The 26,466-nt window shown below is 36.8% G+C and overlaps 1 protein-coding gene and 1 long non-coding RNA gene across 2 annotated transcripts; one reads left to right on the top strand and one right to left on the bottom strand.

The window, feature by feature from the left end:
- Nucleotides 1-18,469: 18,469 nt before the first annotated feature.
- On the bottom strand, nucleotides 18,470-19,341 carry LOC122528248. Its single transcript, XR_006306518.1, has 3 exons — nucleotides 19,234-19,341; nucleotides 18,933-19,030; nucleotides 18,470-18,503 (listed from the first exon to the last, which is right to left on the bottom strand). It is a non-coding gene; the product is annotated as an uncharacterized LOC122528248 (long non-coding RNA).
- Nucleotides 19,342-20,309: 968 nt separating this feature from the next.
- On the top strand, nucleotides 20,310-25,927 carry LOC122528176 (ubiquitin carboxyl-terminal hydrolase 10-B-like). Its single transcript, XM_043653026.1, has 9 exons — nucleotides 20,310-20,621; nucleotides 21,186-21,372; nucleotides 21,446-22,789; nucleotides 22,869-23,073; nucleotides 23,921-24,170; nucleotides 24,280-24,366; nucleotides 24,442-24,606; nucleotides 24,681-24,909; nucleotides 24,988-25,927. Exons 1-9 carry the CDS (start codon nucleotides 20,592-20,594, stop codon nucleotides 25,272-25,274), a joined length of 2,784 nt encoding a protein of 927 aa, XP_043508961.1. The 5' UTR covers nucleotides 20,310-20,591; the 3' UTR covers nucleotides 25,275-25,927.
- The last annotated feature ends 539 nt before the right edge of the window (nucleotides 25,928-26,466 follow it).

The following is a 26,466-nucleotide window of genomic DNA, read 5'->3' as shown; positions in this document are numbered from 1 at the left end:
AAACCCTTCGAAATCGCCACGCGTTGCCACGGCGATGAAAAATGTCGGTTGGTCTAATGATAAACGAGCGCGAGCTCATAAACGACCGAATGATACACTCGAGAGCTCATTGTCCGAGTAAGTTTTCAGGTGGTTCTTGGCTATTGTCGGCGGTGCCGGTTCGCATTGTTGCCGCCGCGCCGCGCAAGATGAAACGCTCGAAAATCTTCCGGGGGCGGAAAAAAGAAAAGGAAAAAGGGAAGAAAAGGGAAGGGAGGCTCTGTCCGGGCTGGGACAATGGCGATTTCGTTACACGATCTTGGAAACGACGTGCCAGGATCCGAGCCTAGCGAGATTTTCGCCGCTCCGAGTGACAATAGAGCCGGTTTTGCCTCGATCCGATTTTGTCTTCCGACCAACGAATTTACCTTTCTCACTGCTTAACACTCACCGAAATACCGAGGCTGATCGTGTTCAACCTTGTCCTTTGCCGATCGATACGAAATCTGCAAAAGCAAGGTGGCTAATCTTTCCAAGAACCATCGGCAAATTCGGAGAAAAATTTCAACAGTTCGTTAAACGAACTCATTCCTCTCGCCGACAAGGAAAAAATCTACAAATGGACGTAGCAAGATCCGGCAGGTAAATACACAGTCACACGTGAAAAAGCGAACCGAATATCTATATCTAGATAAAGTTTCGGCGATGATCGCGCGTCGATCATGGCACAAACTGGGAAGTGTCGTTGAATATGTGTCGTCTATCGATATATTCGGAAATAGAAGGCGCAATGGTACCCCGTGTAAGCCTCCCCTCCGAGTCCCTTAACGTCCTTCCTTTGCTGCGGTGGTCGTCATTGTTTCATTGTGTTATAAACGCATTGCGTGTGCCTAGTGCGTGAAGCGAGGGTGTATCGATTGCCCCGCCCCCTGCTGCGTAGCCATGACGACACACCCTATCCTATCTAACCTCTAGCCTAACCTCCAACTTCTACGTTTCACCCCTGCGCTCACACCCCCTCTCACGCGCCAAGCTTTCTCTTCAACGCGCTTCTTCTTCCTTCTCACCACACCTCCCTCCCTCTGTCATCCCCCGAAAAAGCCCGAGAGCACGTTCTTGAAGAGGACGAGGTGACGTTGGCTAGCCCCGAGAAAGCCCCTGTCATCGCTCCACCGAACAACCAACCCGTCATGACCTCCTCGTCTCTTAACCTGTCACCTCTCTCGATCGAGCCAAGGGATGCTTGATTTTACTTTTGGCCATAAGGATATTCGCATCGATAATCAAACGGATATTGTGTCAAAATATGCTGGTTGGTTGAAAGTCGAAGATTCTTTACTTTTGCTTATTGTATATCCTTCGTAAAGTTTGGCACTTGGTGGGCGCGTTATAAATGCGACAAACGGACGGCGCATTTTTCGGAAATCTTTCAACTTCCATTTCTTCATCCGCGGTGTAATAATGGAACTTTCTCAATGCGGCAAGGAAAACAGATTGAAAGACTCTACGATACGAATTTCCGATTATTTCGTTCCTCTTCAATTTCATGTCCCCTCTTTCTCGCGAAGATGAATAACATTGGGAAGGCGAAGCCGAGGAATGTTTGCAGAGAGAGTTTCACGTCACGCGTCCAGAGATGACAAACTACGCGGAACACCTCTCGCCGGAAGACAATGGGTCAGTCTGCAAGAAGGCTGCCGTTGTCGAGTAACCGATCTGTCACAGCGGTACGTCTCACCTTAATCGGCTCCGTACAAAGCTACCCTCTGTTATTAATTACCAGAAGCTTCGTATTCGGTCGTGACGCGTGCAGTTTCCGCGATATTCGTCCCCGACCGTCTTTCGAGACTCGTACACGGCTACGTAAGATGATAAAACTCGAGAAGCGAGGGACTGGTTTTCACAGAAGTAGCGTTTCGTTTCGTTTCAAAAATCAGGCGGGCCCGTCCTGAAAACTGCCAATTCCCGGAAAAAAGAAGTCGAGGTAGAAACACGATTCTCCGTGGCTAGGCGAAATTTCTTCGGGGTCTGAAGTCCCGGGAGAGAGCGAGCTCGGTCTTCGTGGGTCTCTCTCACCGGCACAATACGTCTCATTATGTTATCCGCGCATCTCTCGACACGGCCATTTATCATTCCTCCGCCCTCCGTATATACCGATATATCGATCCTCTCCTTACGTGTGTAAAACTCTCCCGGCCTCTCTGGGCCCTGTCGTCCCGGCTGTTCGTCCTTTAGGCTCCTCTCTCCTCTCCTCTCCTCTCCTCTCCTCTCTTCTCCTCTCTTCTTCTCTTTGTCTATTGCGGGAACGCGGTTGCCTCCTCCTCCTCCTCGTCTCGAAAGGAAGGTCTTTCGTTCGCTCGCGCGCGCCACCGCGTGGAAAACAATCGGGCCAGCGATCGTGCGAACGATAGAGGATCGCTTATGAATATTGTATCGACGAGAGAGAGAGTTCCTCGCGTGGGCCAAAATAACGATCCCTTCTTCGAGATCGACGTATGTAAATAGCCATCGACGGAAGGAATTCCTCGACCGAACTCTCTGGTCCCGTGATTTTCGACGAATCGATCAGGTGATGACGAGTCGAGTCAGGTGAATTCGTGGACGACGCGCAATATCTCGTTTCGCGTTATTCGAACTCGACGTATTGAAAATGTCCCGGTGGGTGGTCCAATAAATATATCTCTGCTAGCTTCTCTTCTACTGTACTCGGCACGTACTTGCGGAAGGATCGTTCGAAGGGAAGAGTCGAGTAAAACGATTCGGTTCGACGATTAACTCGGCGAGCGCGAGGAAAAAGCTAATGGGAGAAAAACAGGCGGAAGATCTCGTTACTACGGACAAGTTCACGGGGATAACTGGTACAAGGATGGAAACAGAGTCAGTTCGCACCACTTATTATTCATGAAATCGCATCCGTGGGCTCGCTAATGTGTCTGGCTTGCACGGTCTCGCTGCGAAACGCGTGCGCACACAGAGCCGTGCGCGGTTACACGCACGTGGGTGGCACGTATAGGTATGTGCGCAAATGAGAGCCAGTAGAAAGATCGGTCGGACGGGACCCTGTATCTTCGGTGGATGTGTATATGGGAAAGAAAAATCATCCATCACGTTCGAGGCTATCCAGAACTGGCAGTGCTGGGACGGGCCATGTTTTAGGCATCGGTTCTCTATGGACTCCCGTCATAAAATTGATGAGCGTCTTTGACTAATTTATTACGCCGAAAAAACCGCACGAAATTCATAATGATCGGCCTCCACTCTCGATGCCGAGATACGCTATTTTGCTTTTATATCGGATGCTTTCGAAAATCTTTCAGCTCCATTGTATCTCCCTCAACCGTGTCTGCCAGTTGTCTCCCTCCCCTCCCTCCAACCCCCGGAGACGAGAGTCTCCGGGATGAAGAAAGACGAAAATATACTCGTTCGAGTCCCACGTATACTACTCGCGTTGAGGAAAATTCTGCAGAAAAATCTTCACTTTTGGTTAAACGTTCCACGCATTCCACCGCGCGAACATTCCTACTTCGTGAATAACAGAGGAGATGTACTTGACGCGTCGAAATATTTTCAGTGGATCCTCTCTCGGGCAGATCGTCGAATTAGAGGTATCTCCTGGACGGCTGACTACGCGTAATATCCGACAAGTCCGAGGCGGTGGGCCCGATGCGTGTTTACAACGGAATTCAAAAGGCTCGTCCAACTGCAGAGCTTAATTAATAAACTCGCGATCTTATCGGACGCAGCAAGACACACATCCTCCCTACTGTACTCCCATCCTCCTACCGCGACACCGTGTTCCTCACCCTTCTGGCTCCCATCCTTCGGCTGTCCTTGTCCCGCTGCCGGGCCAAAGATGACGCGCGAATTTTTGAATCGGTCAAGGGAGCGCTCGCGAGCGTGAAAAATGACGCAATTTTCGCGGCACGCCTCCCATAGCGAGCCTGAATCTCTCGTATAAAGGTGCCTATTAGGTATACCCACCAGTCCTCCCGACTGTACCGAAGCCATTGTACCGAACTTACGCGGATCTAACGGGTGACACGCGGTGAAATGCTCCAAACAGTGCGATAACACGAATAATTAGACACAGAGTTCTTAGAATCTTGGAATCTTCACCGGTTCTCCAGTATTACTAAGATCTCTCTCTTTCTCTCTTTGCTACAGGTCATTTTACAAAATTTCGATCCATCAAATTTCCAATCACACGTAAATTGATTACATTACGTGTCTGCGAGAGAGTAGAAAAGAAAAAAGAAAAGGAGGATCCCCCAAGTAACACGAGCTACTTTGTTGTCCCCGAAAGATCAAGCTCCAAAAGCTCTCTGTACCTGGACGAACGCAATCTGTCATCCTGTCAACGTTCTCTCCTCTCGTACGAAATTCAATTACGCTATCAGCGGTGAATGGAACTCGGCAATCACCCCGTATACTCGCGCAGGTATGTAGACGCAGCGAGCCAGGGCCCCGTACCACACAACGGACGCAGGACTTTATGAAAGAGACAGATGGAGGCGAGGGCGCGTTCGAACATCTGCCGGTGATGTACCCCCTTGATGTCGATCAATTACACCGGCGCGGTCTGCGTGGTCTTCGCGTACCGCGTGCAACACTAAACAGTCGCCAGTTATCTGTACCGTCGTCGTATTCAAATTCGGAGCCGGCTAATCCCTAACGCGAAAGTCCACGATCTGTGATCAATTTTCGGTATTTCTAATATTCCTACTTACAGGAGTACAAATATTTTTGACAGAATAGAAATCTCCGACAAGAATAAGAATACCTGTTCCAACAATTGTTCAGGTTCTAATGTTTCTGAATCTCTAATTTCTAAAGTTTCATTTTCAAGCCTTTATTTCCTAAAAGTATCGACGTTTCTCCAAGGCAAAGGCACAGAGAGGGCAAGAGGAATCTCAACTACGGCGAAAGTTAACTACGGTTTTGTCGTTAAACGCGGAGGGGAAAAAACTGGTCGCGACCAAGTTGGAATTAAGGTTACGTAAAAAAAAAAAAAAAAGAAGTTTGCGGAGGCAAAACGGGACGACGCGCGATCTACTCGCCAGCGAAAGGATTGAGGAATCGCTCTGATCTACCGCGAGAGGCTCCACCTAACAGCAGATCGTGCACGCAGGGTAGGATTCTTGCCTCTCCTCCGATTGGTCGACACGTGGCCCGCCATTGTTTCATTCACGCCTGTTGCACGTTTCTCGTTTATCTCTCGTTCAGGTCGGCCCGGTACGAAACCGCTCACCTCCACGGGACACGATCCCGATCGTCATTCCCTCCGCCGGCTATATAAATGGCAACGCGATCGACGTTGACCATAATGACCGGTTGTGAATCATTGGTCGCGCGAGCCTCGCTTGCTTCGTCGCGGGCACGAGAAAAAGAGAAGAAAAGGAGGAAAGAGACGAGGGAGAGGGGAGAGAAACGAAATTTAAATACCGCGGCCGGTTTTATGAGCAGATCGTTAACGAAGCGGCCGTTTCAACGTGGTCGAGCCACTTTTTTCCTGAAATGACCGTAACCTTCGATATTTAAGAAATCGTCGAGACAAGGATGGAATCCCCGAACCGGAGTGAAGAAGAATCAAACGCGCAACGCGTTATCGCGTGGAGATTGTGTACTGCAGCAATGGGAATCGCAGAGTGAGGGAGAGGGCGGAATATACGTCGATCATCCCAGGGAAAAAGAATAAAAAAAGGAGGCAGAGACAGGATACGGTAAGAAAATAAAGAAATCCTTGTAATCCCGGAAAGCTAAGCCGACAAGCGGGAGGATGATTCTCTGACGGTGTACACGGGGAAGGATGCTCGGGGAACCTGAGAACAAACAGCGCGCGAAGTCAAGCCGAACCACTCGAGCGAACCGAGCACGCGGTACATAAAGGACCAACAATGCAGGACGATACACAGCTGGCTTGTAAAACATAGAGATCCTGTGAAGATACAAGAATACCCATGGCTACCGCGTATCTCGGGGTGGTCTCTCCTGGACCTCGTGTTTTTCACCAAACGACCATTTCCACGAACATCCATTCGGAGAGATTCTCAGTCGAATTAACATTATACGTTCGGTGTAACGAAGATTAGATTAGACATGTTTAAAGCACTTTACTAAAGCACTAGAGACGAAGAATGAAACGAATTCTCAAACTCGCGATGAATATTTATATCGTCGTATATTTATCACGTGCGAGAGCTGCAATATTGACGAATTAAAATTAGAAAGAGAGATTACCCGTTCGATGACGAGAACAGAAAACCTCTGAATTTTTTTACGGTATTTCACGGTCTCGTTGAAAAAGAAATCTCAAGAGACGGTGCCTCGTCATCGCGATCATTCCGGAGGCGGAAAAGTAAAAAAGATCCGTCTCTATTCCGTGGTGACAAAGTCGTCTCGCAACGCATAGAGAGAGTCCCAATAGGGTTGCGCGCTTAAATCCGCAGGAGCAACAAACAACGATCTCGAAGATATACAAGGAACCGGCGGTAAGAAAAGGTTGCCCTGGGAAAAGAAAACTCGGATGATCGGTTACTTGGCTCGAAAAGGCTTTTCACAGCCTGCAGGTCTCCAGCTTATCCAAACTGAATAATACGAAATCTGTTTCACCGACACGATGTCGAATCAAAATGGAACGGTAATGCCAACCGATGGCACTAATCTTCTTAGGGAATTTTGGTCGGTATTCTTTAAACGCTTCGCTTGTTGTGAAAAATAATGAAATACGTACATTTAAATGTACGTATACTCGTTGCAGGCAGACTATTTTGAAAATACACTGAGAAAATGATTATTCAATTACTGTCGGAACATTCATCATCCCATTTTGGATATTTTATATATTTTTATCCTATTTTTACATCCTTGTACTTTTAAATTCCTAGTAATTAAGAGTAGAAAAATGTGTATATTTATTACTTTTACATACTCGTAATTTTCAAACAAGACCACGCGTTTCCAGCTCAATCCTTTTCCTTCATTATATATACCTATTTTGTAGCCCCGTGTCGCGATAAACCAACAATAACATCGTTTACAACAAACGCAACAAATTGTTAAAGAATAATTCCCTTGCACAACGAATTTACGCTTTTACGCAGCGCGATTACCTTTGCACGCGCGTTACGTTGCAGACAATTTAATCGAGGACGTTAACAGACTACGCCGAGTTTGCTTAATGTCTTGCAATAAAATGTCGTGTGCTTTTCTTTAAGGCAGGTTGGCTCGATGAAAGGTACATCATCGTGCGACGAGTAACAAGGCTAGCTGGTTTTTTGCGTTCACCCCGTTGCTGACCGCGCGTTCGTGAAAGCTATTCATCGGTGGTAAACGACGACGCGATGAAAAATCTTCGTAAATCACGATTCACAACGTTCCGAAAGTATTCGTGTTTCGAACTCTGAACGAACAGCCTCTCAGCTGTTTCCACTTCACGTGAGATGAAAATTTTCTCGGAAAGGTTTCGTTTTCACGAAACAGAAGAGGACGAGAAGAAGGAAAGAGAACGCTCGCTTCTCGAGAACAAACACCTGTCATCGAGAAAGGAAAGCAGGGCGAGAATGTCGGAAAGACGAGGCAGACGGGGAAAGGGTCAGAGAAAGAGAGGAAGAGAGAAAGAGAGAGAGACAAGAGCTAGGTTCAGGAGGCAGTTTCGTGTGTCTCCTGGACCTGATGCCGTCCTAACGTTCCTGTGTCCATCGCAGGACTATAATTTGGTCCTTAGAGGTGCCACGCCCACGCGTATACATCACCTTGCTATCGAGATCCCTCGGCACAGATAAAACTTGTCACTTTGTCGGTGTATGTATATACGAACATCAGGAAGCGCAGAACGGCAGAGATGAGGATTTAGGATAAGAATTCTGATTAGAAAAGTGGGAGGAGGATCCTCGGGCCAAACAGCATCCGAATCAACGATGGAACCCTTTGTAAAGTCAAACCATCTCTAATCCGAGAAATCGAACCCTTATTCCGTTCCTTTATCCCATTGTATAATATTATTCTTCGACATTAATCGAACGGGCAAAACCAACTAAGGAGCAAACAATAATTCATCATGGATACTCGAATTCCTTGAAATTTCACCTTGAGATCGTAGAATCTAGGTGAAACGATATCAAGCGAATCTTTGAAATATAAAACAACTTCTGATCTGGAACAATTAATTGTTACTGTCGAAAGTGTCTAGTTAAAATATAAAATAATTCCCTTGCTTGGCGACCGATAGTAAGTAAGAAACAAGTCACCAAGTTGCCACTATTAGCCAGAAGCTTCTTACTGGGGTAGCGCGCAAGGCAGTGTCACGACAGGCAACTCTGTCGTTCTTAACACGCGTTACGTTCGTGTAGCATGGTATCAACCTGTCAAAAGATGTAGCTGGGTGTGAAACCCAGTGCGCGTACACGCACACATACGGCTCTGCCACCGCATAATATACCAGGTGACCCTCTTCAAAGCGAACCACGCCTAGTTAGCCACCATTGTACGCGGGGAGGCTTTATGAACTGGAAACGAACGATCGTGACAACTTGATCGTTATACCGAACCACCGTGGATTCCATCGTTTTTCGAGGAAAAAGGCGACTTTTCCATAGACACGCGCGTCGCGCCACTCATTTGTACGAAAACGTGAAAAAAGGACACACGGTTTATATGTACGTATGTATGCGAGCGCCGCGACCCACGCGAGAAAAATCCGGGTAAACACGCGTAATCCACGGACCCGTGCTCCGAAGCTACAACTCTTAATCCCGATTTCACGGAATCCTGTATCTATGGCCATAAATCCAAACGATCGCGTGAATAGTGAATGGTATATAGTATATGGTACACGAGACGTTGAATATTTTATTCGGTCAAGTCGATAGTTCGTTACAAATCCAATTTATCATTACCGGAAGATTCGAAGTTAAACCTTTACGATTCTAATATTCCAACATCATTAATTTAATGTTATTGCGTGGACACTTGAAATATCTTAACTCTTTTCCTCTTGAGAGAAACGATATGAATCATTCAAATTTAAATCATCATTCAAGGATCAACCCGTGTAATGATCCATAGTTTCGGTACGAATAATTTAAAAGAACAAATATATTTCGCAGGAAGACGCGCAGGCATTTTCAACTTTTGTCAGGAAATGAAATATTAATTGCGTCCGAGATGAAAAATTTCTAATAGTATGACTGATGGATTTGCTTCGATTCGTCAAAGGATTGAAAATAGAACAGAGAGGCAAGAACGAGATAAATCACCGAAAAGTCACACCAGCTCCCCTTGGATTAATATCTAATAATGGTAACCCGCAAGTTGAAGATAGTTTCAATCTCCATAAAATCTAATATACGATATTCTATCCGATTATACGCGCGATGTAATCCCGCGTGTCAAGCGGCGTGATTAAGTGCGGAATATTCGGCGTTGACCCGGCGCGCGATTTTAATTCATCCTCCGGGGGCCACGTGCTTTCCAAATCTCCCCTTCCCTGTTCGAAAGTCAACCGTGGCGTTATATACCGTGTCAACGATGACGATTGTACGATCGTTGAGTTTTTACGGCCGAATTCTGACGTTTCATCCCCCTACTGTCCTAAGCAAATAGAATCGGTAACCACGAGTAAATATATGTAAAGCCCCGGTTGGCCATTTAACGCGAAACACCATTTGGCGACACGTGCACGACGAGATCAAATATTTGTCTGGACTGAGATTGTTTGGTGAGAAAGATGCATGAATTTTGGAAATTTTCATTGCCCTTTGTAATTCACAAAGTTAGATAGTTTAAGTCGGTGATTGATAAACTGCAATTACGGGACATTTAGAGATGTATGTAATATGAAAAGATATGAGGGCATGCCAACAATAAGCGAGGCAAATTTAGTGAATGAAACAAACATTTATTTCGAGTTTGTTATAAATGAATTTGCACAGACGTCCGTACTGTCCGCGAGACGTTAGAAGAGACGTCCGCGTGAAACATCGACTAAAATATTAAATCACACGGTTATAATTCGAGTAAACACGTGCCGATCCCCGACATGGCCGCGGTGTGTTAATGTATCGAAAATATGACCGAGGGTGAAATATAAATGAAGAACAGAGTAGAACACCCATTGATACCTAAGTTTTTAATTAAATAACGAATGATCGAGCACGCTGCAACAAGATTCACGATCTCGTGTTATTTGTTCGTTTAATTATTCGAAAGGAAAAACTAAAACGACAAAGAATTCCTTAATCGCGATGGCAATAAAAATTATCTTGCGCGCCCTGACAACAGTTTGGGAGAAGAAGTTGGTAAACAACATCGTTAATTTTCTAGAAGCTGTTATCTCGCGCAATTGCTCGCTTTTTCTCAACGTCCCGTACGTGTGCTCACAACTCGATAAAAAACCGAGATCGAGATAATTTTCCATCTGTTTCCTCGCCGATACGATCGTGAAAATATGCAGCGCGTCGTTTTCCCGGCGCGATGAATGATAAAGTGAACGACGAGTTTTCGTGTCCGGGCAATAATGTAATCGCGTCGAAGGCGGAGCAGCGCGAAGGTATCCGCAGGGCACCCCGCCCATTAAACACGAACCTGTCGTGGAAAGAGGTAACGAATCCCGTGGAATCGTCCTCCTTTTCACGTAAATCTTCCCCGTGGATAAAAGAATCCGGCAGAAGAACATAAATTCGTGGTTGGTTTACTTTTATCTAATTATTCCCTCGTAACTCAACGGTTAACGAGCTGCAGTCCTCTCGAAAGGATTTCAAGTCGATTCAATCGACGCTTTTCATACGTAAAAAAAAGAAAGAAAGAAAAAAAACAGAAACTTCGTTTCTACACTCCCGATTATTTTTCCACGTTAACGAACAAATTCGTATAAAGCGGCATCGTTTGTAAAACGTCAAATAACCGGACGCTTTGTCGACGAAAACGATTTACTCTCTGGACACGGGATCACTGACCCGTACATCCTGAATAAAAATCGTTTGCTCTCCCTGACAGTGGCGATTTATTAGCGTTTTCCAAGACGATCTCGAAAACGATCTATTCCTATTTTCCCTTGTAATCTCATCTTCATCGACTGTTGCGCAAACTTTCCCACGCGGAAAGTTCACAATTCTTCGTTGAAACTAGTCCAGATTTTCCACGTGTCTTTCATTCTAACTTCTCTGATCCAGGTTTTGTGATCTAAATCGTCGATAATTCCAGCGTTAATATTTTATGCTAGAAATATTGTAAGAACCCAAAAAAAAAAAAAAAAAAAAAACGAAAGAAAAACGATGAAAACAAAAAAATTACCGATAACCCGGTTTCAGGCGGAAACGATACGTTGTTCGAAACAGATATCGCGTAATTAATCACGGACGCGTACGACGCGCGGCAGCATCCTTAAATAATCCGGCAACGGGTCGGTCGAGGGTAGGATCGAAGATCTGTCGGGAGTCGGGATCAGATGCAAATCAGATTCATTAGCGTTAAGCCGGAGGGAAGGGCGAGGAAGGTGGAGACCCTTTGACGTAAACATCGCCAGGACTGCGTCAACCTTTGCCCCAACTTTCCGGAGGGTTGTTATTGCGCGGTTACGCCGATCTCCCCGCGTGACATTCGTCTCCTTCGTGAATACGTACGTACACCCTCTCGAGATTCTTTTCTCAGCATCTTTCTTTCGACACGACACGAGTATCGAGCAGATACCGTTATTAAATTTTCACTCGACGTCTGATCGAAACTACACACGTTATTAAACTAACGATTAGAAATTTTCTCCTTTTTTTTTTTAAATTTAACAATGGAGAAATTCGTGCCGATTCATTATTTTCTACTTAAAAAGAGATACGACACGATGTAATGAATTTAATACATAGAAGATGTCACAGCGGAAGGGTCGTCATCGAAGAATGATCGAGACCGATTATTACCGCGGGGAGAATACAAACATCGCAGTGCGTGGGGAGTTCGCGTTCGACGACTTGCCTGGGGAAACGTCCACGAAGCTATACTCTCGGGATTACAGGGATTACCAACGGGCTGTATCACTTTCAATCATTCTATAACTGACGTCTAAACGTCTTTCACACCAAGTTATCCTTTAATCGGTTTGTCTTTAACAGATCGTTATCATACGCGAGTAAATCAGTCCACAAAATCAGTCGAAAAATTCTTTCAATTTTCAATCTATCAAATATCTCACAACTTATTTAATATTGCTTTCGACACGAATCGTCAGCTCTAAAATATTTAAGATGTAAAACTACGAAACAAAAGACTGAATTAAGACACGCAGAACGCAAAAATCTAACTTCGGTTTACGGAAAATACGAAACTCGTGGCACTGGTGCGAAATTCTTCCCTCAAGCGACGATCGCATTAAATATGTATTAAAAACGATATGAAATATTCTATATTTGGGAACTTAGCCTTGTTAAAAAAAAAAAAAAAAATCATTCGAAAAGAACCATTCTTTCTAAAACAATGATGGAAATTCAAGATGAAAGTAGCGAACAAAGGGGCGAAAGGGTGCAAGGAAAAAGATGAATAATCTGTAATTTCCGGTGTGACAATAGAAGAAGCGAGCCGGTGATAGAGTGGCCAACTTTTTCCCCTAGCGAACGATCGCGTCAATTATGCGAAACCGGGACGTAATGAAAGCAGCTCCGTGGAAACCAGTCGAAAACAAACTCTGAAAGGATCTTGGCAACCCCTAATCAAGTCCCGTTTAATAAAACGCCCGACCCCCTGCCCACCCATTCCCGACTCCAGCCACCGTGGCACGGTGTCGTCCCTCCGTGGCTAATCTGACTTTGATTAAAGTTTTAGCGACACCTAAAAGCGTGCCGCCAGATAGAAGCTGGCGCTTGGTACATACGCGTCCCCTACGCGGAGAGCTTGGCTCGAAGGCTAGCCGGCCGTTTCGTGTAAGTCGATTTTTATTACGTTCTGGCGCATACATTACCAGGCATCGGTAGAGACACGCGGTAATGGGCTTATCGACGCCACGGGATTACGGTAATAAACGGAGCTACGGAGACGCGAAACCGCGCGACAAGTCGCAGCACCTCACAATGACCAATTTAAACGATCTAGATGGACAAGACTAAAATAATAATGTTTCGGTAATGTTTCCTGAAACATTGAAATTTCTAAATCGTATTCATACCGAACATCTAAAGTATATAATAAAAAATGTATATTTGCCGAATTGCCGAGAATTCGTCGCGCGAAATCTCAATGACGAGAGACACGTTCAGATTGTTAGAAGGAACGACACTGTTCATTCGTACAGATTTCATGAAAAGGCTAATAGATTGTTTAAACAGTGAGCTGTTACATATTGGCTAACTAACCAGACTTTTCTGTTTCGTGCCGTATGACTTTTGCTGCAGTTAATAGGAAAGCAGTGGATCGACCAAGTGATTTCTAAAAAAAAAAATACAGTGGTTGACAGTAATAGAAAACTATCATTTTTATTTAGAAATTTCATGAACACACTATGACGAGACACGATTATATTACCATGATTATATTGAAATTTGAAATCATATGAAAAATGTACATATATAGAAGTTACAAGATATTTATTACAAATGTATAATTAATAGAAAATTTATCCGCAATATGCAAAATGTAATTTCGCGCGTTTTTTTGAATATGCGAGTACTCCACTCTTTATAAGCATGGTACAAGTAGTACCCTCTAGTAGCGATTTAGGGAACAGAAGTCGCTTAATTGCTCGGTACTATCGATACATTCGATTTTGTGAAGAGTTACCGATCGATCTACGACACAAGCTCTATCTATCAGTCAACGTCTGCATTAAAAGTTTGAATTGCGAGAAACACAGTGGTTGAAACAATAATAAAAAAAAATAATAAAATTAATGATCGGTCGTTAGCTTATATTATTTTTGTCTAATTTTTAATTATATTATCTATGACTTTATGTATAAAGTACGTAAAAATATAATTAATAATTACACGTTAAATAATAATAATTGTCCAAGTCACACCATGAGGAGGTGCTGCGAGTGAAGACCCCTACCTTAACCGCAGCCTATTCTCCCTCCTCTTATATCAAAACTCTAATATTCATTCAATTGCAAACAAATTTTCCTTTTGTGTACATTTACAAAGCGCTCAAATTTTGTCGTTATATAAAACAAACAGCAAAAGGAGTTTTAACTAAACCGGCGCAAAAATATAAATCTGAAAATTTAAAAAAACAAGAAGCTAAAGAAAAAGAACCTCTAAACCTCATTTCTCAGCTTCGGCTTCACTAACTATTAAAGACGCACACGGTCAATTGCAAACAAAAATATAAAGAGCAAACAATAAATGAAATATAAAAAAAAGAGTAAAATATTATATTTAACATGATCTGGGATATGAATCTTCTGATCGACGATCACTGAAACAAACTTAATCTCTTTATCTCTTTCAATCATTCTTTTTTAATCATTTTCTTTTGTGCATACTACTTTATTTTTGAGTTACCATTCATACATATTTCGTTAATTTCATATTCACACTTACGTGTATTTGAAACTTTTTCAAGTTAATAAATTGTTAAATTTATTTATTGAATTAATACTTCAAAAGTTCGACAGTTCAAAGAAGCATGACAATTTAGACAAAAATGTTTAATAACAGATATTTACTGACAGTAATATCACTGTAAAATAAATCACGACGATAATAATAATTAATTTACCAACAATAAAGGAAAAAGACAAAAAACAAAATTCCCGAAAGCTTACACCATATAAAGGCATATTAATTTATTTCCGCAACACTAGTAAATCTATGCACTCCTTTTTTTGACACAACCATATTAAAGGTTGCTGATGATTACTTCTGTACAGCTGCATGCTGGAAGCCAGGATTGTACTTCCACTAATCCCAGTGGAAGAATGGGTATTTTATCAACGCAACACTAATTAAGAAACGCGATCATTAACGCAACGCTAACTGTAAAATTAATAAAAAAAAAATAGCGATGGAATAATATCGCGACACTAATCTTTAAAATATGAATTAAATAAAAATCATTATTTCTAATTAAATTAAAAGCTACTTTCATTATTCGCGATAATGACTCATCGTAATACTATAAAATTTCATTAAAATTCAGATAGAAGTATTTTGTAATAAAAAACAATGCTAAGAATAATCGCGAAATTTTATAATTCACAACACTAATTCAAGTCGATATTCATTCGCAACTCTAATTTAAAACGCGAAATTTTGACCATAGCAAAGCTAGCTCAAACCGATCATTTGCAAGACTAATAAAACAACCGCAATTTGATTTGGGGAAATAGGCCAAAATATCCATCGGTCAAAAAAAAAAAAACTACTGCTACAACAAATACTAAAAGCGAGCATAGTGACAAAATAATAACAAGAATGACTTCTCATGCTCTGAATGAATTTCCCATTCAGAGGATTAGAAGCCATTTGTTGCAGCCTTCTTCTATGGCAATTTGCCGGGCCTCTTCTTTTCTTCGGGCACAATGCCCGCTGAAACTTACATCTAAGCTCGAGTCTTTCTAATCGCAAACTAAAAAATAACTTATAAAGGTAAAATGAAAAAATAAATCGCGAAAGCTAATTTAATTACACATGGATGACCATCGATTATGATGATCGTTGTTCGTTCGCATGTGCGTGCTCGAGCAATACCTATACAAACGTTCGTTTCGGGACCTACTCGCGACCTACCCACGACCGCGACCGCGATACTAAATTCGAAAAATCGAAGAGTAAAACCAGAAGCAAGTGGTATGCGCCATTTGTACCAATTTCACTGTCGATTTTTCAAATTAGATTTCCTGAAACAGGTTGGACACGCGAAAAGGGGACACGCGATTAGAGACTGTGCCAACCTGCCCGGCCCTACCTACTTATAATTAAACACATTCACACCAGATAGTATGCTACCTATCCTACACATCGTGCTATATTTAAAAAATGGCAAAAGACAGGCATACCAACACATTCACTCCACGATTCTCACACATACACTCGGGCGCGACCTACACTAGGGAGAACGTCACGGGACGCCTCCGACACCCGAGCTTAGCACACAACATTCAGACTCTAATTTACGTACCATTTTCCTAAAATCAACTGATAATAGCTAGCGACCATTGCGTAAAACGTGATTAAAGCACGCTTGTATTTACAATCATACATGAAATATTAATAATTGAGAAAAAATATATGCAATTTCTATAGAAATCATCATTATCATTGATAGTGATCAGTTAACAATATAATTACATTTATTAATATGTTTAATATGCATTGTTATAATAAATTTTAAATCAGTGCATAAATATTTTAAATATTTCAACTTATAATGAATGGAATAATAAAAACGGCGCGATTCCACATCCTAATCACACACACACACACACACATGTGGAAAATAGCATCGTGCACGATACGCTAACACATTATCAGTTGTTGAAAAATTAAGCTTATAAACTATGGTCGTCACACCCATTGCCTTTCTCCCACCCAAGTAGCACCTGAGCACGTGAGTGAAGTCCTAGCAATAAACGTGGAACGGTTAAATCTGAAAATCCTGAACTAAAAAAAATGGTTAACATGTCTATTTTGTATCTAACGAGCTAATCATTTTACTTCAATTTTCAATGATTCTACTTTATAATTTATTTTGATGATTTTAATAAATTACTAACTGCTATATATGTTAATAAAGTTAAAATACTATTTATTTATTGAAAAAAAGACTAAGATTCAATGCAAATAAATGCAAATAAGTGGCATTCAATAATGATGGATTCTAAGTGATAATAATAGAAATATCCTTAAATGATTTCTTCATCAAAGTACATCTTTAAAAACACAATAGTAACATTTAAAACCAGTGCTTTGATTCTGAAATCAACCTGTCGTGAAGTGTTTTCTTGCACATGTTTGATACACTCTATGTATTAGATTCCTAATACATATCTGAAATTCTGTTGAAATTACATTGACTATGGAAATTAAATAATTCAGTTCCATATTAATATAAAGCATGGATAAATTAAATAAATTGAATACTGTTTGTAAATCTCTAACATCTATAATACATATTATTAGAATTGTTGAATTATTAGAATTTCAATTCAAACTATAATGTTTATAGTAACGAAGTCGGGGGGTATCCGACTCCTTCACCACAAAATAGTAAAACAAAATCATTCTAACATTTATCATTTATTCAAATATTCATACTTTATTTGAATATATAGATATTTTATATATAAATATTTTAGATTTGCTCATATGGACATTTCATCTTTATAAGTAATTGTATTCAATTTTTAATTTTATAAATAATTATGTATATAATTCCGATCAAATACGTATAATTATAAATATTCTGTTCTTTAAATCAATTCTTTATTCTTATTATATCAATGCTATAATATTAATAATTATTAATATTTATTGCATTATTATTAATATTCAAAAACGTAATGTGCAAGAAAACCTATCCTGAACTAATAAATAAAATACAAACAAGAAAATGTTATTATTCACAGGTATAATAAATACCCGCGGTCATTATGCTCGGCAAAAGTTCTACATAATACAACCAATCACCCGTGTCGATTCGGAGCTTTCCTACGACATGATTGGGTGATTAGAGGAACAAAAAATATGCGACTCACGATTAGATGCGAAGAATGTTCATCGACATTATTCTGGTCCAAGAAAACTGATTGTGCCCATCGTCAAATAGGAATTGTCAAATCCTATGGAAAGAATAAGGGATAGAACAAATCTATTTTCAAAAACAGTATTCATTATTTAATAAGTATGAAAATAAATCGTTATTAAACAATATCTTAACGATGATATTCAGTTTAGTAATGAAAATTTTCAAATGAATTCTTTTTTTAATTTTAATAGTAATTAAAATACAAGACATAGAATTAATTGAAATACATAGTATAAAATAAAATATAAAGTTACTTACATTCTTGGCTTACGAAACACTAGAGAATTTCCAGAAGACAGGAAGAAGAAGAAAGAGTAAAAAATCTTTAATGAAATATAAATTATTACAATTTATTCTGAGAAACATAGTCATAATTATTCAAAAAATAATATGAAATTGTATGAACATATGTTGAATTAAAAAATATTAAAATTCTAATAAATTTTGATTACTACAATTGGAACTTGTAATAAAAATTTAAAATCAGACTTTTTTATTATTAATAAATAATAAATAAATATTAATAAGAAATAAAATTTTGAAACAACCCTGCATCCACCTCAAAGAATAGAGTGAAAGTTGTAAAAAACCTTTAATAAAACATATGAAATATTATAACTTTGGAAAACATTGTTGATTCCTTAAGAAGTTTAAGATAAAATTCTATTCAAACTTGAAATTTTAATATATAATTAAATCTTTTTATTATCTATTTCAATGTTAAAACTTTAAGAAGCACAATACATAAGATACTACTTACATTCTTGAGTTGCAGAAAAGGTTGTGTCTAATTGCAAAACCTGTAAATGTTAAAAAAATATATATAAAAGGAAAATAAAAGACTAGTTTTATATAACATACTTTTATATAACAATCGGCGAATATATCAATTTTAATTTCGCATTACAACTAATTAAATTTAATAAAAACTATTGTGTTTTAGAGAATATTCAAAATAATATAACAAAGCAAACACTAACTGTGCAGATTGGATATTACTATATGCATTGTAAAACTAATCAAATATGGCGTACTTTTATCGTTTTTTAAAAGAAGCTGCGCAGTATTCAAACGACGCGATGCGCAAAATACGTTTAGATTTGACGTTAATGTTTCTTTGCGAAAATTACTTGTTAAGAATGTGCTGATCGAGTATTAAATAAATATTACTAATTATTCATCAAAATAGAAAACGGATATAAAATATATATAAAATAAATAAATTTTACCATATTTCCATAAAAAGATACCAAATTGACCGTTCATTGATCATGTAGTCAAGACATCTTCCTAATATTTTAAACTTTTTTCCCCAATCACATACAATCTGTATAAAAAAAAGACAAAACTTTCAAATAAATGTACCAAAAAAACGAATTATTAAGCATAAAACAATATTCAAGATCAAATGTCATTTTAGAAATTCAAATATGAGCTACTGGTGAACGTGGACGATCGAAAATCATAGAAAAAAAAAAAGATAATTTAGCTACAAATTAGTGATATTCGATAAATTGTGTGAAAACATACCTTAATTAAACGAGGTTAATGATAACGTGGATATAAACAATGGAAAAATGATGTTAAAAGCACTACGTAATTAATGAATATCACGATACAGAAAGGCACATGTTGACTTCTCCGTTTTAGACAATGGACTAATCCCAATTTGAGCGGGAGCGAATAGAATTCAAATGATTTGCTGGAAAAGTAAAGTGTCCTATCAGAAAATTTCTAACGATGAACCAATCATATCAATTTATGCATAAATGAAATACCGCGAATTTTGAATTTTGATATTTGCACTTTTCTTTTAATTAATGTTAAATTATAAAAAAAATATATAAAATTATAAAAAAGCAGCCATCGTGATTCGAGAATTTGAGAATTTTCTATTTTGTGAGTTGCAAAATAAAAGAGATATTTCAATCTCGGTTTGCTCGGATTTACAAAATGGATATTCCTTACTATCATCTCTTGCTACTCTTTAGAGTATTTATTTTAAAAAATATGCTAAATCTACAAATTAATTAAAAATTATTTTTATTTAAAAATTATTATAAATTATAAAGGACACAACAAAACCAATTTTTTTATACAATCAGTGTGACATGAAATTTCAAGCTATAATAAATATCTTTAAATTTGGGCCGTAACCAAAACGAATCATTTTATTTCTAACTTTACTTTTAAGAACTCGAATAAGAACTTCTAAAAATAGTTTGTTACTAGAATAAAATTCCAAAGAAAAACAGCTAAACTATGTAGTTTTTTTATTATATTTACCAAAACTGTTTGAAAAATAATAAATTATACCTTAAACATTTGTATTTGTATGTAAACTTGTATTTTGCATAAAAGTAACAGTTACAGAATTAATTTCCAAAAAATCTTACAAATATAACATAGACTTAATGAAAAAAAAATAATAATAAACTGAAGCAAAATAAAATGTATAAATTAATGAAAACTTCTCATGTATTTAGATAATGTCTTATGTTGACCAATGTAAAAAGGGAGGGAACGAGAAAGCGGGAAAGTTAGTATAGATGTCTCTGCAAAACGCTAGTGGCGACGCCAATCTCGTGAACAAAAGAAACAGTAGTGAAGCAACGTGCTTGGCCCATTTTAACTACAGAACTGCCGGAGTATGGTCATTTATACTGTGTAATTTGTTAGTAGTGTTATAGTGTCCTTCCTCATTTTATTGTTGCATAGAAATAAACAAATACTGTGTTTTTATAATCCACTTCTCTTTTTTTATAATTTCCATACAAATAGAAAATAAAATTAATAACATCAAGTTCAATCCCTTTGTACTGCCGATACAAATCACCGGAGCCTCATGTTTCTCTGCTGGTATTATTTTTAATGTTTTATACTGCTATATGGATTTAACCATGGATGTTCAAAATGAGGTATGATATATCGATAAAATTTTTTATTAATTACGACATATAAAATCACATATTATTCTTAATAATTTTTTGATTATGGGATTTGAGGTTAGCCTTGGTTAGAAGATGAAATTGAAACTAATATTAATTACAGAGCAATTATAATTCACGAAACATATTATTTACTTAATAAAAATGTTACGATGTCGTGTAATAGTAGGAAAATCATATTTATTATTATACAATATTGTATTATTGTAAATTAATTTTCATTTTTACTTATACATATACTTTTATAATAAATTCTTTATAATAATTCCTTAAAATTAATATATGTTAATAATTGTTTAATTAAGAAAGAAAATAGAGTATTTATATGCATGAACTAATTTTAGTGAGTGTTTATTGATTGACCTAAAATTATTTGTGAATATTATATATCTATTACATAAAATCCATTTTTATGTAATGGAAATAAATTATATGTTATGCAATATTTTATTACAAAAAAATATTATACAAATTATTTTAACACATAAGACATTTATAAGATAATAAAGATATTAAATTAATGCTTTATTTTAGCTTCTTTTTCAATTTTTGGATTTAAATGATTTGAGTGACAATGATAAGAATCATTTAATAGGCATTTTAAAATCTAATGTCACTGTTGATACCTTGAAATTGCCATGGGACACAGTTGAATCTAATAACGATATTAGTGCTTCTATAACAGAAATTCCACAAGTTCATAATCAGTGGTATCAAAATGGTAATTATTTTAAATAAAAATTATATATATCTTATGTTTATTTGTGTATTTTACAAATTCATTTTTCATTTAGCAATACCACCACCATCGTACACACAACAAATAATGTGTAGCGACTGGCAAGGACCACCAATTTATCCTGTTCCAGATGCTCATATACAGCCATTTATGCCTGCTATGAATTACTCTCATCCTGGATATAACCTTGGAAATGAAATTCAGGATGTTAGTTGTAATAGGGAAACTAATAGAAGGAATAATCGAGGAAGAGGGATAAGAAGAGATAATTTCAATCGTGGAATAAATCCTACAAGTGACATGCAACCTGGATATATAGGAGAACAAGGCCAATTTCACCCACCATTGTCTTTTGTGGTTATGTATCCAGATCAGACACAACAACAACAATTTTCTGGTCACGTTCATTATCCTCCATTAGCTTTATATCAGCCAAATATTCATACGCATACAAGTACACATCCTCATACACAACCTGGTTATGGATATCCTCCATATCATCATCCTTCAGGGAATGTAAGATGTGCTCGACCTATGCTTTCTCAACCTACTCAAGAATGTACGAAAGTACAGGCTACAAAATCTCATGAGAAACGAGTGCAAAATGTTACGCATCCTATCAAGCAACCTTTTCATCAAGCAACTGAAGAAAATAATTCTTCACAGACCAATATAGTCACTACAGTAATAACTGTAAATAACAATAAAGTAAATCAATGTACTAACAGTGTAGATGATAATAATGTTAATAGAAAAAATTCAAATACAAATGGAAAAGTACCACCAGTTAATGTCAAAATAGAACATAATATTGTATCTACTGTAAATGAAAAGTGTAATGGAGCTGAGAAAAACGTACCATGCGTAAATATTAATAGTGTATTAGAAGTAAAACAGAATGGAGAAACTGATAAAGAATATAAAAATAAAACTGTTTCTAGTATTAAAACTACTGTTGTTGAAACATCAAAACCAGTTTCTAAAACCGAAAATGAAATACCCAAGAAAGATATTTCTACGAAAAATATACAAGACAAAATTATCACTAAAACGCCAAATAACTCTTCTAATACAGCAAATACTCCAGTAATTGTGCCTACTACATCATCTCCAATTTTATCTTGGGCTGGTATCTTGAAAAGAGGAAGTGCAGAAACACAGTCAAATTCATCAACTTATAAACCAACAGCGCGCATTAATCCTCTATCAATCAGAGAGAATAGTGTGACATCAAAAGAATTATCACAGTCAATAGAAAAAAATCAACCTAATAGTACAACGGTATTTACAAATGAAAATATTTCATCTAATATGCAAAGTATTATAAATGAAAGTAAGAAATCACAGAGAGAAACCTTGAAAAATCATTTTAATGACCCTATTGCCTTTCGTATGGGTGGTAAGTATTATTCTAATAAAATTAATAAATACATTTTATTTAAATATATTTACCATATTTTCAATCTTTTTTTTTTTAGAATTTTTACTAAGCTATCAGATGGATAAACAAACTGTGAGTTTATTACCTAGAGGATTAACAAACCGTAGCAATTATTGTTACATTAATAGTATATTACAAGCTTTGCTTGCTTGTCCACCTTTTTACAATCTTTTGATGGCCCTACCACATTCTAAAAATTCCAATAAAATGAGATCTTCTTCTACTCCACTTATTGATAGCATGTAAGTAAATTTTTCGGAATTTTTAATGTAAACTTAGTATTTTTAAATGTTAACTCTTTGTAGTCGAAGTCCAGGCACTGCCCAGCAAACAATTCTTTATGTACTCTGGGCTGGGCCCGGCATATGCGTGCTTAATGTTACATGATACTATCTTGTTCTACACACATTTTGGCGTAGTATATGGATGAAATCGAAATGAAGTGTAAATTTTGCATTATCCAAAAGATTGATTTTACTAATAATGCGGAAAAATAACGTACATCATACGTCTTAATTTTGAATACTCTAAGTTAATTTTGTTTCTTCTTGGCAATTAACGTGCGTTATAAAAGTCTGTATTTATTTTAGTTTTTCGGTCCTACCAAATAAAGAAATAATTGTAATTACGAAATTACAATATAATATTGTAATGTGAAAGTAAATTCACATTACAATAGCTAACGGTAGTTCTTTTAAAATTTTTATTTCTTTACGACAGAGGTTTCTGTTGTTCGGTTGTATCAAATAAAGAGGCCACATTGTAAACCTAAGTAAATTCACGAAGCTAACGGTAATTCTTTTGAAATTTTTATTTCTTTGCAGGGATTCCCATAGAAATTTGTATTTTTTTTACATTATCTGTGTCCCTTCTAAATCCCTTGTATTATCTGTATTTCTTCCATTATTTGTAATAGTACTAAAATAGCTCATCATAAATATTAACAGTAATTGACTAGATAAACGGGTAAAAATAATGACAACTATTGGAAAATTTAGGCACGCAGCTATTATGACTGCAAAGAATTAAATTAAGCATATACTGTGTGATTTTAATAATGTTCCTAAAAATGTTTAATCTTTTATGTAGGGTAAAATTTGTACACGAATTTACACCTTTGTCAGATGGTGCCCGATTAGCTAGAAAAGAGAGAGCAAATAAACGAGGGGAAGATACAATAGTAGATATACAATGTGGAGTGGCCTTTGAACCTTTTTATGTATATACAATGTTAAAAAATATGTCAGCTGCAGGTGTATTTTCTGTGGAAGGACGGCAAGAAGATGCAGAAGAATTTCTCTCGTGTCTTCTGAATGGTATCAATGATGAAATGCTTGAAGTACGATCATGATAACATTTATCTTAATTTGAATTTTAATGGCATAATATATCATTATGTATGTTTTGATATACATAATTGATATTAATAATACATTTATTTATTTCAGCTTATTAAATTAGTAAATAATGACCAAAGTGTAACAAATAATATTGAAAATAATGTAAGTTATAACAATGGAGAAGAAGAATGGAAGGTAAAATATAATTTAGCTAAATAATTTAACAATTAATTATCGAAAAAAGTACTAATATCAAGATTCAAATTGTAGGTTATGGGTCCAAAGAATAAAGGATCTATTACACGGTGTACAGAATTTGGAAGGACACCATTATCAGATATATTTCGCGGACAATTGAGATCTAGAGTATCACGAGTAGGAGAACAAGCAACAGATAACGTCCAACCATTTTTTACGCTACAACTTGACATAGAAGTACTAATATTATAAAAAAACTAACATAGAATTTCAATATAATAGTATATTAATACAAAATACTTTACTTTTAGAAAGCAGAATCTGTAAAGGGTGCACTCGAAATTCTCGTCGGAAAAGATCCATTAGAAGGAATGACATGTAGTAGAACAAAACAACAAATAGAAGCTTGGAAGCAAGTTACCTTAGAAGAATTACCTATCATTCTCATATTACATTTAAAATGGTTTGACTACAAACTAAATGGATGTTCAAAAATTCTAAAAAGTGTAGAATTTCCAATTGATTTAAAATTGGATAGCAGTTAGTAAACAGTTTATTGATATTTGTCTTTAAATTTATAAATTTAAATAAATTAAAATGTAAAATTTATTGTTCCAGAATTCCTGTCGCCAAATACCATAAAGAAATTAACTCCAAAACAAAAGCATTATAAATTATTTGCTGTTACTTATCATGATGGAAAAGAAGCAACAAAGGGTCATTATGTTACAGACGCTTTTCATGTGGGATACGGTGGCTGGGTCAGGTACGATGACAGTTCATTAAAAGGTGTTTCTGAAAGTAATGTATTAAAGCCTACTCCTCCAAGAGTTCCATATTTATTATATTATCGACGATGTGACACTATTGGAAATAATCAATCAAATAGTGGTAAAATACGTTAAAACGAAAAACATTAATTACGTATAAAAAAAATCTATATTCTAAGTCTAAAGAGGCAATTTGAAAGAATAGATTTTACAGATTTGTAGTTCTTGTTGATACTTGTATCTGAGTACAGAGAATGTTTATTAATGTATATCATGAAAAAATAGAAAAGTATTTCCTTTTAATACATTGTACTTCCATGAAACATTTGTACGTAAGATTGTTGTTACGAGTTTTATGCATAAAGTTACGAATTTTCTTGGTACGCGAAATAAATAATAGTTAAAGTTGAAGTTAAAGAGGAGTTTTAATTTTGGCATTCATAATTCTATCGAAGTTAATAAGCGCTTGCACATTACAGTTTATCAAAATATTAAATGTCACAACCTCTTGTACATATCTTTCTTACTCTGATTATGAATATACAATCTATAAGAAAAAGATATACATAATAATCTTGTAGAAAAGGAAGCAAAAATAGAGAAAAGTTTTTCTACTTTAATGACAAAATTTCTATGAAATGCAAATTTTATATATATTTGAAAAAAGATGCACCTTAAGTTATTTTTGTAAATAACCTTCCTATGCCCTTATAATATTCCAACCTGCCAATTATTTGTAGCATACAATAATTATTTTTTAATTATAAAAAAATAATTTAAAAACTATTCAAACTACATACATATTCCGTGATATTGTTAAAATGCATCTTTATATTCAAGAAAAATAAAAATATAAATTTTCAATCAAAGAAATAATTGGTAAGGTGGAATACTAATGTTATCAATGCGGAAGATTGTATAAACATGAAATTTGTGTACAAAACTACCCTGTCACGTGTCAAATTTGTGTCTATAATTAATTGCGATCTTTAAAAAACGAAAAAAAAAAAAAAAAAAAATATTCATATATTTCGTTTTATACATGTTAACACATGTAACACTTTTCTATCATTTGTAATTAGTTTAATGAATTAATTAATTTAATGATTGTAAATTTAAATTTAGAAATGATTGTATTTTGTCTTAGTTATTAGAATGTTTTTAGCAATTTCAAGATTATTAGCGAAATCTGTCGAAAGTATAAAAATGTTCACGAAATATGTTAAATATTTTGTTTTGCTCTGGACTGTGTATAATTTTATATTTCCTGTTCTACTACATTTTTGTCAAACTTTAATTGCTTCTAGTTCAAATATATTTATCTTTA

Source organism: Frieseomelitta varia, unplaced genomic scaffold (genome assembly GCF_011392965.1).
Source record: "Frieseomelitta varia isolate USP_RPSP 00005682 unplaced genomic scaffold, Fvar_1.2 scaffold_247, whole genome shotgun sequence".
NCBI classification, from domain to species: domain Eukaryota; kingdom Metazoa; phylum Arthropoda; class Insecta; order Hymenoptera; family Apidae; genus Frieseomelitta; species Frieseomelitta varia.
This window is presented reverse-complemented; position numbering and strand designations above follow the sequence as displayed.